The sequence below is a fragment of the Rhagoletis zephyria genome, unplaced genomic scaffold (genome assembly GCF_001687245.7).
Source record: "Rhagoletis zephyria isolate East Lansing unplaced genomic scaffold, Rhagoletis_zephyria_1.1 Rzeph_scaffold_00257, whole genome shotgun sequence".
Lineage (NCBI taxonomy): Eukaryota > Metazoa > Arthropoda > Insecta > Diptera > Tephritidae > Rhagoletis > Rhagoletis zephyria.
In genome coordinates this window covers 55180-68563 of record NW_016157341.1, presented here as the reverse complement: position 1 = coordinate 68563, position 13384 = coordinate 55180, and the positions used below count along the sequence as shown (strand labels likewise).

The 13384-nt window shown below is 35.4% G+C and overlaps 1 protein-coding gene and 1 non-coding gene across 6 annotated transcripts in view; one reads left to right on the top strand and one right to left on the bottom strand.

Moving 5' to 3' along the window:
- The window catches only part of Nadk1b (NAD kinase 1b), a 65965-nt gene extending 56801 nt beyond the window's left edge, over positions 1-9164 (bottom strand). The window contains exons 1-2 of one of the 5 annotated variants that reach the window (XM_017609797.1): positions 8819-9164; positions 8238-8585 (exon numbers count right to left, since the gene is read on the bottom strand). In XM_017609797.1, the coding sequence (XP_017465286.1) occupies positions 8238-8443 (206 nt within the window). In that variant the 5' untranslated portion in view covers positions 8444-8585; positions 8819-9164. Of the gene's footprint in view, positions 1-2841; positions 3692-8237; positions 8715-8818 lie in introns of those variants that run through there. The other 4 variants (XM_017609796.1, XM_017609799.1, XM_017609798.1 and 1 more) reach the window with 4 other exon arrangements.
- On the top strand, positions 4078-4181 carry TRNAY-GUA (transfer RNA tyrosine (anticodon GUA)). Its single transcript has 2 exons — positions 4078-4114; positions 4146-4181. It is a non-coding gene; the product is annotated as a tRNA-Tyr (tRNA).
- Positions 9165-13384: the final 4220 nt, after the last annotated feature.

The window sequence follows — 13384 nt, the reverse complement described above, 5'->3', positions numbered from 1 at the left end:
TCAGGTGGTTTGTGTAATGCGAGAATAAAAGGGCCTCTAGTAGTGCCTTCGCTATTGGGGAAAGGAGGGTTATCGGGCGATAAGACTCTCCTTTGTTGGACGGTTTCCCTGGTTTAAGTAGTGGGACCACTTTCCCCATTTTCCTAATATCTGGAATGATGAGAGTGGCCGTAGACAGGTTGGGGATCTTCGGCTTTGTCCGCCGGAGGATGCAGTATGAACTGTCGGCTAAAATAGCACGCGCATCGCTCCGGGTCCGACGAAGTGGGGTCGGCAAAAGATATTTCAACTCTGTCATCACGCTTCGTCGGATTGGACAATGACCTCACGGTAGACAAAAGCTTGCGCACACCAGAGGCGAAGTGGCAGGTCTTCAGATGTTCTTCCCACTTCTTCCGCTTATGTACGGTCACTAGTTGCCGAATCTCCGAGTTGAGATCCCTGATACGGGGATTTCCGGAATCGGCGTGACGAAGGTTGTCACGCTCATCGGCTAGGACAGCCGCTTCAGCAGGAAAATTCGGACGGGGATGAGGAATGCATCCTGCTGGGATGAAGCAGGCTGTAGCAGCGGTGACAACCCTGCGGAATTTACGCTCACTAGGAGTTGCCGGCGGCGGTGTGTGGGTGCTGTTGTTTTCGTTAGTGTATCTATTGTTGTTTCATGCTAGGGTGTGAGTAAGTTTGTGTTGTGTTGCTCGGGCGAGTGGCGCTTTGCCGTGGAGGCGGTCCGAATCGCATACCATGGGGCCACGAACGACGTGGTACATTGCCGGTACGTACGTGGGCCCGAGCAGGATCGGAGATCACTCAACCCGTCACAGGCGTTGCTCCTGACGGAGGTGGAGTTTGCTTGCTGTCGTTCTGGCATACGCAGCAGGTGTAAATTTCTGGGCCTGGTTAGACTCTATGCCAACACGGATACGGAGCAGTTGTCGAAAAACGTTTGATGGATTTCGCCGACCTAAGTGGGGTTAGATCTCCGGCTTGGTCGGGTAAAACCCGAATCATTCCGATACGTAGAACCGGCTGTCGTGCACGCTGGCGCTGCTTTGTTTGCAACTGATAAGCCGATTGCCATGTAGGTTGCGAGCAGGGTATCCTTGTCGGCTCCCCACCGGCTAGCGACTTGAGAATTTTGTTCCTGGCATGAAGTTTGTCGCAAGTGAATGACGCGTCCGCCAAGAAAGAGAGCAGGCTATCGAACGTCACTCTCAGGATTTTGGGGTGATTGGTCGTCGGTATTTCGGCCCCACCGACGAAGTCGTCTAGTTCGATCCTGAGCCAAGGCGACTTGGTGCAGGTTGTGAATAGTGTGGCGGTGGATTTCACGCGGAGATTTTGAGGCCACTTGCGGCGAAGAAACCGAAAAGGGGGCACAAGTGATGATCATTAATAATTTTTGGAACAAAAAAAAACAAAACACTTACATCGATATATCATATTTTAAGACACATATAACGAAGATATACGTTAAAATGTAAAATGGCGAATCCTACGTTCGGCTTAAAAAAAAAAACATTTTTTGCACAATTGCCCTGCTCCAATCCTTGAAGATTAAGTGCTGTACGGTGATCTTTTTTTCGGATACGGTCTAATGTACATACTAGAGGTATACGCCGCCGAGCCACGCCGCCGCCGCCGCCGTTTTTTGTCATTCCTCACGCGCCGCCGCCGAGTTACGAAAATATCGGCGCGGCGGCGGCGGCGGCGGCGTTCGGCGCCTAAGGAATTTTGTACAAAATTTTCATGATGTATGTACATTGAATACATCGTTTGAAGGAACTAAATATTACTTGTATAAAAACANATGTATACATATGTACACTACATAGTTCACTACATTCCTTTGTTGCGTTTATAATCTTTTGTCCACATGTTTGTTATTGATACATTATTTATTAATTATTCACTTGCTGCACTGATACCAAGCGTACAATCTACTTTTCATATCCGTACATTTGTATGCGACCCTATATGAAATGAATTACGTACTTAATGTTTTTTCGTACATATTTTCATTTTTGTACATTAGGGTGTTTCATAAAGGAAAAATATTACAGTTTTCTCAAACTACTCATGAAATTTATTATATTTTGTGGAAGGCGACGCTTTAATGGAGCCCGGATAAGTACATATATTGTCTTTATAAAGCTGAACTGGCAATCTAAAGTTACATAGTAAATTAGGAAGACGAAGCAAATTAAATGAATAACCTTCTGCGAAAACATCTAAAGGCATCATGAGTTTAGCTACATATCTTGGGCTACCTGAGAGATGGGGCGGGAACTGGACTATGAACAGAGAGAAAAGGCATTCATCGGTGCAAATCACTGCGTTTTAAGACCAATTGAACAATTGTCGCCTTTAAGTTCCTACGCCCGGATAGCAAAGCTTTAGAAGCTGTTGCTGGGTCGTGGTACATCTACGCAGGCGGAAAGATTGGACTCAACCGACTTCCATTGATTTTATTTTATTTTATGTGTATACACCTACTTATATATGAATGTATTTTATTGCAGCCTATTACATCATGAGTTTCTTTGAGTTTCTTTATTTAAAATTTGTAGACAATGCATATCGCCAATTATGACAATACATAAATATGTACATTGTTCCAATAATTACCACAAAACTATCTTAATTGCTTTGCTAATTTACACTGTATACCCAATGCATAACAGATCAGAAAATATAAACAAATGTAAAACAACAATAGATGTGAGATGCAGGTATAGGAAAAATACACCTCTATGTAGACGACAGGTAAACGCAAAATGCTTTTTCTGCTACCCTTAATGTATACATATTGCTAATAAAACATTCACTACATTAACTTACCACCATTCACGCATCGCCTCGACGTTGGGTGCGGATGAAGCATTGCTGCCCTCACCGGCATTGCTACGATTAATACCCAGAAACTGTTGCTGTTGTTGATGCTCTTTGAAGGCCGCAGCGGCGGCATTCGTGGCGGACGGTATGCATTCTAAGGCGGGTGAAGTGCTATGCAGGCCATTCACATTAGGAGCTGTAGTCTGAGACATTTTTATTTTTCTTTCCTTGTTGTTTTAGGCTTTGTTTATATTTGTTATTAAAAAACAAAAGAGTGTAATATTTTTCTTTTGCTGGTGGTGCAAGTGCTTTGTTTTGCTTTCTTTACACGGTTGACACAATGCAATGATGATTACTGGCAAATACGGAAATGCTTACAATTCGTTACTAATGCACATATGAGTGTATGTATGTAATAAACTATGCACAATTCAATGGAGTTTAATTGCTATCATGGACAGATAATGAGCGCACCTTGCTAACGCTTCAACTCCTTGCATTGGAACGATTTTTAAATGGAGCACTTGGGGTTTCATGCACTCTTTTGAACTCTGTAGTCACTTTTAGTCAAAAACACGAAAAAAAACGCTTTTTTTATTCATATGTGTGTATGCTTTTTGGCTGTAGCGAGTTGGCCACAAATCTTGTTTTCTCTTTTTCCCTGGCAGGTGCAAATTTTGGTCAGACGATACTCCAATTGGTGGGGTCTTTAGCGACTTTCACAATTTCGTGCCTACGTTTTTCTTGCACATCGTTAGAAGGATTTCAACGTTTTACACAAAATTATAGAAAATCTTCGCACAATTAAAGAAAGTTTTTGATCAACATTTGTCACACAACACGAATATAAAACAATAATAATGGCAATAAAATCAGCTGGGATATTATATTGGGATTTTTTTTGCGGAAACAGCTGTTGAAAAAGTAGAAGCATAGCGTCATCTAGCGAGCATTAGTGAAGTGGATTTATTAATACGCGAGAATATAAATAAATTTAATATTTTGCAGTGTTCTGAATTCGTACTAATATTCTTATGACAAATTTTTTGTAAAGTATAAATAATATTTATTAAATATTCTTGCAACAGCACATGAAATGTTAAAAAAAAATCTCCTTCTGTACCGACCACTACGCAACACTGCAGCTAGTTTTGGTTATTTTTGTAAGGTAGCATTCGCTGAGTATCGAGCAAAGCAATTGGTTATTGTTGAAATGGGTGATTTCTCAGCGAGTCTAACAAGCCTTCGATAGCTCAGTTGGTAGAGCGGTGGACTGTAGATGCAAAGAACTCACTTGAAGTGGAGCAGATATCCATAGGTCGCTGGTTCAAATCCGGCTCGAAGGATCCTAGTTTTTTTTTATTCTTTATTTTTTTTTTGGTAAAAATTAAAAATTCATTTGTGTTTGTGAACAAATCTTATGTTTTTGAACAAATCTATCATTGCTCTGGATGGGAACGTTAAGGCTAAAGCTACTAAACTAATTTAAAATTTTAACAAAGTTATATAATTTTTCAAAGTTTTTGATGGCTCCTTGGGAAAAAATTAAAAAACCAGCCGCTCTGGCTTAGCACTGCAAATTATGAAAACGCTTCTCAGGTGGAAAGATGAAATGCAAAAATGTTTCCAAATGGCGTCGAGCTGGCCAATCATATGTACGTACATACATATGTATGTAGGTAACCAGGGCCGCCGTGTCAGAGAAAAGTCGGGCCCCAGACTGAAAAATCACGGGCCCCTATATATAAATTGTATTAATTTAAACGTATGTGATAATTTTCTTTATCGGAATACATATATTTATAATAAAAGCCTATAGCGAAGGAGCAATAACAGTGTAAAAAAATAATAACAAGTTATGGCTCTGATATTTAAGGCCCCTTAAAAAGTCCGGACCCGGGGATTCAACCCTTTGCCCCCTCCCTTTCGACGGGACTGTATGTAACTAAGTATGTATACTGAATTTGCTTTTATGCATACAAAAATATACCGGATGTTGTACATATGTAGGTATGTATGTACATATGTATGTTTGTACCTCAATTACCTACCAACGGCATATGAAGCCTTTTATGCACAAATGGAATTTTTTTTGCATATATATTACGAAATTTTTAAATATAAATCCGAAATGTATAGAAATAGATTTGTTTATGCAAAATTTTCGTGCCTGCGCCACGTGAATAATTTCTTTGCAAAATAAACAATGGAAAAGAGTAAACAATTGAATATAAATATGTAAAGTGCTGAATATGCTGTTGCGGTTAAGAACATATGGAGATTAGGGTTGGGACTATCCGTATATTCGGATATGCGAATATTCGTTCGGATATTCGTGTATACGGATAAAATACAGATATTTGATTAATATCCCTTCTTTCTTATTCTCCGGATATCCATTAATTTTGCTATCCGAATATGCAGCTAATATTCCTTCATTTTGTCATCCAGATATCCAGATATTCGTACTTTTGATATTCGACCATCTGAATTATCCGCATATTCAAAAAATCCGGATAAAACGTCCAGCCCTAATGGGGATATTCAGTTGTCCACAAAATAATAGGAGTGTGATATTTTGATGAAATTGTCTTTTGTTTATGTTTATTATTTTGTTATAAAAGTCTCGCTGGTTGTAAAACAAACAACATATAAATTCATATTTCAAACTTTGTACAAAAATTATAAAAATTCCGCAAATTTTCACCAAAATTTCAAACTTTTCAATCAGAATCTTTAGAGAAAAAATTTTGCTTTGCAGTTTTGTAGTCCATTTAATTCTAGTCTAATGAAGTGCAATTTTTAAGCGGCTAAAAAATTCCCGTTGATTTTTGGCATTTTTTTGCTGGCAGTATCCTCCATATACATACATAAAAGAAAATTGGCGAACACACTTTGTATGGAAAACACCTTCAACCAAAAAAATTGTCAAAAACCAACTTGAAACTTGCACTTCATCAGACTAGAATTAAATGGGCTACAAAACTTCGTACAAATTTTTCCTAAAGATTCAGATTAAAAAGTTTGAAATTTTGGCGTAAATTTGCGGAATTTTTATAATTTTTGTACAAAGTTTGAAATATGAATTTATATGGCGTTTATTGAATAGCCAGCAAGACTTTTATAAAAAAATAATAAACATAAGATAAAGAAAAGACAAATAGCCAAAACTGATCAAATTATCGCACTCCTATTATTTTGAGGACAACTGGATGTATGTATGTTTAAAGAAAATCACCCATTTTTTCATACAAAAAATCTTTGGGAATTTTGATTTAACCACTATTATTTCTTTATTTATCCATAGATTTTCTACAGTAGTAACATTTTTTTTTTTTTTTGTAACAGAACAGGCTTTAGCACATATGCAAAATTTGGCAAAACAACTGTTATTTTTTAAGTTTTCTTCTGTTAAAGTTTGAATTTTTTTTTTTTTTTTTTTCATTAAAGAAAAAAAAAACTGGAATGATTAATTAATTTGTCAGAAACTATAAGTCCTATCGGAAAGTGATGTATACATGGTTTATAAAGAATTTGATTAGCTTTGCCGTATTTCATATTAAGATTGTTAAATTGGTTTGTAAGATTTACGTAATTAAGTGGAACCGATTTTTGTTTGAGGCTGAATAACGGTAAATTGAAAATGTCTCGAAAACTTATCCATAGAATAAAAAATTAACCAGATTTTCGGAATCAGCGAGCAATTCTATATAAGAATTGGATACGGGCATCCATTGAACATTTTTGCTGTAAATCAGTGTTATTAATTCTGGCGCTTATCTTGAACGATCTGCTAACGAAGAGATATTAGCGTTATTCTGTTCTTCTATTACCAATACGTTTTCTAAAAATTAATGAAATTAAAAAAAAATCTACCTATATTTTTCTTTTTAAAACAATAAAATGGCTAAATTGAAAAAAAGAAAAAATTAAATAAAGTTCTAAAAATAAAACAAGTACGTATGTACCCCAGAAGTAAATAAAATAAAAAAATATTTTTCTTTTAGAAACAATAAAACCTAAAATCTAAAATAAAATTACATAAGAAAGAATAAAATAAGTTTCTAAATATATACATCTAAAAATTAAAGGATAATTTAATTAAAAAAGAAAAGAAATTAATTAAAGAAAAAATACATAAAATAAGTTCCTAACGTTAAATAAATTTTTAAAAATATATATGTACACCTCTCTTTTCAAAACAATTAAAAATAAAGTAAAAATTTAAAAAAGACGAAATTAAAAAAAGATAAGCTATTAAAAAAGAAGCTGTATAAACTAAAAAAAGAAAAACAATAAGTTAAAAAAATGAAAATATAAAAAAGTTCCTAAAAATAAAAAAACGCTTCTTTTAGAAACAATAAAACCGAAAAATTTAAAGGAAATTATATTAAACTAAGCATAAATAAATAAAATAAAAACTCAGTGAAATTAAAAAAACAAACATTGAAAATTAAAAATACTCTTCTTTTCTAAACACTAAAATCTAAAAATTAAAAAAAATGATTAGAAATAGAAAAATAATAATTAAACAAATAAAAACAATCAATTAAAAGAAAACGAAATTAAAAAAATTTAATTTAAACAGAAGCTACAAAAATCGTGCTGCCTCAGTATTCGAACCTCGTACAATTTTTAAGTGTTTAACGATGCTTCCTTAATGGCTACTGAATTTGTAACGCTTCGAAGGCGCCAAATGTTGCTTATTTATGTATGTATGTAGAATTTAGGACAATATTGGCAATCATCGTTAAACAAATCTTATTTTTTTACCTAAACAGTGGAACCTCGATATAACGCACCTTGATAAAACGAAAAACTCGATATAAAAAAAGTATGGCTTACTTTCCTGAAAGAACTTCATAAATACTATAATGCTGGAGTTCTACTAGGCATCAAAAGGCAAAAATTTTAATGGGAAAGTTGGGCATTAAAAAATAATCGTGTCATTACGTTCAAAAAGTAGCCATTACGTTCATTTTCACATGGCATTTTTTAAATGGCACCAATTTTTTGTCATTTTAATTTCTAGTAGAAATTCGGCATAACGAAGAAATTTCGAGCATGAAATCCTTCGGAATAGATTGACGGTTTAATTGCTGTTAGCAAAGGCCTCTATATAACGAGCTGTCGAATATGTTGGTAGTTAGATTCCCCTTATAAAAAGCCTTTATATAACACAAAAAACTAGGTTTTGATATTTTATAAATATAACAAAGCATTTGTCCAACCATTTCAACTTGGTTATATCGAGGTTCTACTGTTACTTTATAGCACGTTGGGCAGTTAAAGCTTTTACACTGTGCCCGTCCTAATAAAATGTAAAGAAAAATTTAAAGAAGCTTGACTGCTTTGTACTGCGAAATTAGGTTCTACCCCTTTCTGCCCAACCATCGACTTACCTGAATTGATTACGTTTCTCGATCAGATCGGCTACGCGTGTGCGTCGCAAGGGTGCTGGCGAAGCGCCTGGCGAGGGCTGTTGATTTAATGCCGATGACGTGCCCAGCATTGATAATGTTGCCGTAGACTCGGCTGCGGCTGCAGCCGCAGCTGCTGCTTGTTCGGCCACCAAGGCGCGCGCCATAATGAGATCTTCCTCCTTCATTTTCCGTGAAACGATTTGTTGATTGAATACCTTAGTTTGTGTAGGCGCCGGGCGAATTTCCGGAAAAGTGGTCGAATGTTTATTTAACAATTACTTAAAGTAATGGTTTGTATTTGCAACAAATTCTGTTGAAAATTGCACACTAAAATTTTTAAAGTAATTTGAAAGAAATTGTATTAAGTGATATTATTCAGGTGTAAGTGTAGCTAATTTTTAGTAAACTTTTAATTTTGAAATTTTTATTTCTTTTTAGATTTTTTCTAAATTTTGTTTTAAGTTTTATTTTCTGATTTAGTATTTTTTATTTGTTATTTTTTGTTTGATATTTTGATTTTTTTAATTTTATTTATTTTATTTTAGGAAGTTATTCTATACATTACAGTGCGTGTCCACTTCACAGTCAAAACTTCATTGAAAATTCACTCAAATCCAAGCTTCCAAGTGCACTTGTACCGAGTCCCGTGCGCAGATCAATTGACCCTGTTTTAATACGAAGCTAAATCTTTTTATATATCTTTTCACACTTTTGCTTTCCGTTGATTTTATTTTATTTTTTTTTCAAAAAGCTTAACAACAGAAGAGTAAGTCTTTAAATACTACCACCAATGAAGAAAGAAGTATTGCTATATGTAAACCTTCTCTTTGCGAATCTCAGTATCGAATTCTTAATTTGAAAAAGATAAAAATCGCACACTCGAGATTATTTCGCAACTGAACGTTGTTAAAGTTGATTTTGTACTGATGCGTTCGCTGCATAAATCTGTCCAGTTTAACACCAAAATTGTAGAATTTTTGTAGAAACAGCGAGAATGGTGGTGCGGCAACAACGGTGGCGTAAGCTACATAGAACAATGCTACATACATACATATGTGTGTACAAATGTACATACGATCATAAAAGCATAGACAGACGGCAGAGTTAATCCAGATGTACTCATTAATTTGGAATTACTTCGTCAATTAACTGCAGCGGATCCGAATTAAGTCCTAGAGGTAATACTCACACTTAATGCGGACCAGGGGCATTCTCGATGACAACACCGACCAAAACGCAGAAAAACCTAGAACATACATAATTAGCCAGAGCATTTACCACGTCGGCGTTTATGCAGTCTACATCCGAATTCAGACAGAAATGCAATTGAAATTTGATAAGAACTTATTCGAATTAGTAGGGTGGTCTAAAAAAAATTGTTTTTGACATTTTTCCGACTGTACTTTTTTTGACCACCCTATTGTGAATTCACCACACCAATTCAAATAAGCTCTTATTGAGTTACAATTGGATTTTTTTTGAGTTTTCTTTTTAATTTAATTTTCAATGCATTTGTGGATCACCCTAATGCACAACCGCCGACTAGTTTTTCATGTTTTCTGTATTCTATGCTCTCTGAGCAAACAAGTGAGGAAACCAGGTGCCCGCGATAAACGAGTGGTCAGAACTCTTTACTACAATCATTAGTACCCAGGATCGATCCCCATTACGAGCAATTTTTAATATGTAATTTTTTATTTTTTAAAAATTTTGTTTATTTTTTTTTGTTGTTTCATATACATAATTATTTCAACTTAATAAAATTTTGTACAGAGTAATTTTTTCTAAAAAGACCACAACAACTTTAATTACTTTAAAAAAATAAAGTTATCAGCCTAATCGTGAGTTAAATTTTCCCCCAACCGATTCACTTTTCACTTTTGGTTTCCATGGTTTTACTATGGGCGGATGACAAATTTTCGAGTGAATTTTTTTTTCAGGCGAAACTCAGGGTAAGGCAGAATAATGGAAAGATCTAAAAAAAAAAAAAATGTTTGCTGTTTTGCTGCGCTCGCATAATCCGCAATACTGCCGTCTGTCAGGATACAATTTTGTACAGATCAACTGCGCCGTTAATGCGAATTGAAGTTGCCGTCTGTCTGTGGTATAAGTCAACAAAGCAGGTGAGTTTGATGTGCGCGTTAGCCGGGTGGTCAGAGCAGCGTACTACAATTCGGTAAGACCCAGGTTCGAACCTCGATCCAAGCGATTTGTTAAAATTTTTAATTATTTTTGTTTATATGTTATTTTTAATTTATTCATTTTTTATTCTATTTTACTCTAATTTATTTTCTTTTGCTATATTCTATTTTCTTTTTTTTTTTTAATTTTATGTCACATTATTATTTATTTTATTATAAGCCAATTTTATAATTTAAGAATTTCATTTTATGCACAAGAAATAAAGGAAAATTAAACCTCTGCTGGCCGTGGGAATCGGTAGCACCTAGGCTTAATCCTCGGTGCGAGTGATTTCTAAATTTCTTTTATTTAGTTTATTTACTTAATATACTACATATGGGTGTTTCCAGCGGAAGGTCCACCACTACAAAAAAAATAAAAGTTTTATATCTAACGTATTTACGGGCCGATTTGTCTGCTTTTTAAAATATATACTGGCTATGTAAGTAGAATCATCTTTGCATAAAATGGTCTTCCTAGGTGGTGCCAAGGTCGAGATATTTCGAAAAACCGTATTTATGGTCTGATTTGGTTCGAATTTGGCGTATGTGGTTGAAACATAATAAATCATAGATTTCTAATAAATTGACCCTGAATTGGCGCTGAAGTCAAAATATAAAGTATATTCTACATAAAATACATGTTTTATTTGCGTTAAAAATTCATTTAAAAGCAATATTAACAAAAATATAACGATGGAAATTTATGTCACGTGACGCCACGTCACGTCACGTTTCACACTTGGGGTTATAAAAGAGAATTGAAACAATTTGCATTAATTCAAAAAACTCTAAAAACAACTAGAATTGCTCCAAATCATATTAAAATAAGTTTCATGAAAATAGCCATCCACAATTCGCAGAGTTTTGCGATTTTGTAAGAAAAGAAAAAATCAACTTCCATTTTTTGTCACGTAACGACACCCTCTTTAAATGCTTATATTTCAGGACCAAGCAGTTCGATTGATTTCATTTTTCGGTTAAATATAGAGCTAATTATGTGCTATACAATGGCCCAAAAAGTTAAAGAAAACAAATGGTATTCCTTTTTTGTATCACATTGAAATCGTACGACTGTCACCATGGGAATGCCCATATGTATTTAATTTTTTTGCTTCTATTTTAGGTCACTTTATTATTTATTTTATTACAATTTAATTAAAAATTTCAGGGTTCAATTTAATTAAAAAAAGGAAAAGAAATACGACTAACTGAAAATTCTGCTGGCCGTTGGATTCGAATCCACGACTTCGCGGCTCGCTTAATGCCATCTGTCAGAGTACAATTTTGATCGGATTAACTGCGATTTTAAGACGGTTTAACGTTGCCGTCTGGCTATGCTATAAAAGCCAGCAACAATGCCGTGTTGAGATTGCTGAATAAATACAGTATGTATCAGTGGAAATTCTGAATTCAGTACAAAAAAAAAATATTTACGTTTTCTCAATTTATTGCATATTTTTTTTCCTTTTTTGCCTTTTAAGTATTTTTCTTTCTACCTGAGAAGTGATCTTGTTCACGCTTTTGGACGTAACAATCGACAGAGTAATGGCTACGGCAACACCAATGGCCGCGGCTGCGGTAGTTGCAAAAACAAAAAAAATGAAAGCAACAACAATGCGTATAACACCAGTCACATTAGCAATGCGCACAATAACAATGATCGACAGCAACAGATAGTACAATAACAGCAACAGTAACAACAACAAATAACAAAAGCAACAGCAGCAGCAGCAGCACAATCAGCAGCAAGCGCATAGCAATGCCAGCAGCATTTCCAGTGGCGTCGCCACCACCGCCTCACCCTCCAGCGTTGTCGCCAGCAGCTTACATTTGAGTTTAGCTGTATTTGTAGTATGTATTTATGTATGACCCACCATTGATCTTGAATTTGCTCGAAGTGCGCCTATATACTATATATATATTTATTTATGTACATAAATACAAATAAACATACATACATATGTATGTATATACCATACATATGCATGTATATGTGTATGTATGTATGTACATATGTAAATAACAGGCCTCCTCCTGATCGATCGTATGAACGTTCATTGTTGTTGGTGTTGCTGCAGCGATCGGTTGGTTGGCAGTAAAGCCAGGTGGTTCGTATGTATGTACATATGTACTTAAAAGTACATACTTGCATTTGTATCTATAGCTCCTTGTAACTATGTACTCGGATGCATAGTATTATCCCTGCAGAAAATCTGACTAGCTCAGAACTAGCGTAGAACTAGACCTTTAGAAAGCAACAACAATCGCCTGGTGTGAACGCCCTTTCAACTAATCGCTTCCAATGAAGTTGGGTTGCAAGCCAACTTTTGTTTCAAACTAATCTCGCCTCTAAAATTGCCTCATGAAAACACTGTATAAAATCACCTGCCTCCACCGCGATTTGAACTCGCGACCAAAGATGCTTGAGTCGGACGTCTTCTCGCTAAGCTACTTTCGTATTGTACGAGAAGTGAGAATTTGTGTACTTACACCGCATGTTTCAACTGTCCCGCTCTGCAGCCATTTTGCACCAGTTCAGAGAATAGTTCTGAAATATGTAGTTCGGAAGTCCGAATAGGAACTAGCGCTTTGCCAGACTGTCTCTAAATTTTACTGCAGGGATTATATACATACGTACATAAATACATACGTACCAACTTTATATATTTACATGTGTTTTTTTTTTTAATTTGTTGAAGGTGGTCATCGACGTTGTTGCCATTTGTTGCTACGAGTTGAGCTGCTTTAGCCTCACACTATTTTGTTAAATCTCATTTCAAATCGATTTGTTTCGCTTAATTCTTCTGCTAGTAAATTATACAAACATGCATACATACATACATGTGTACATCTGTAAATCTTCCAAAATCTTCATGATCGATGTAGTCGATAGGAATGGGTGATCATAGCGGCGCCTACCAAGGTATCATGCATATGTATTTA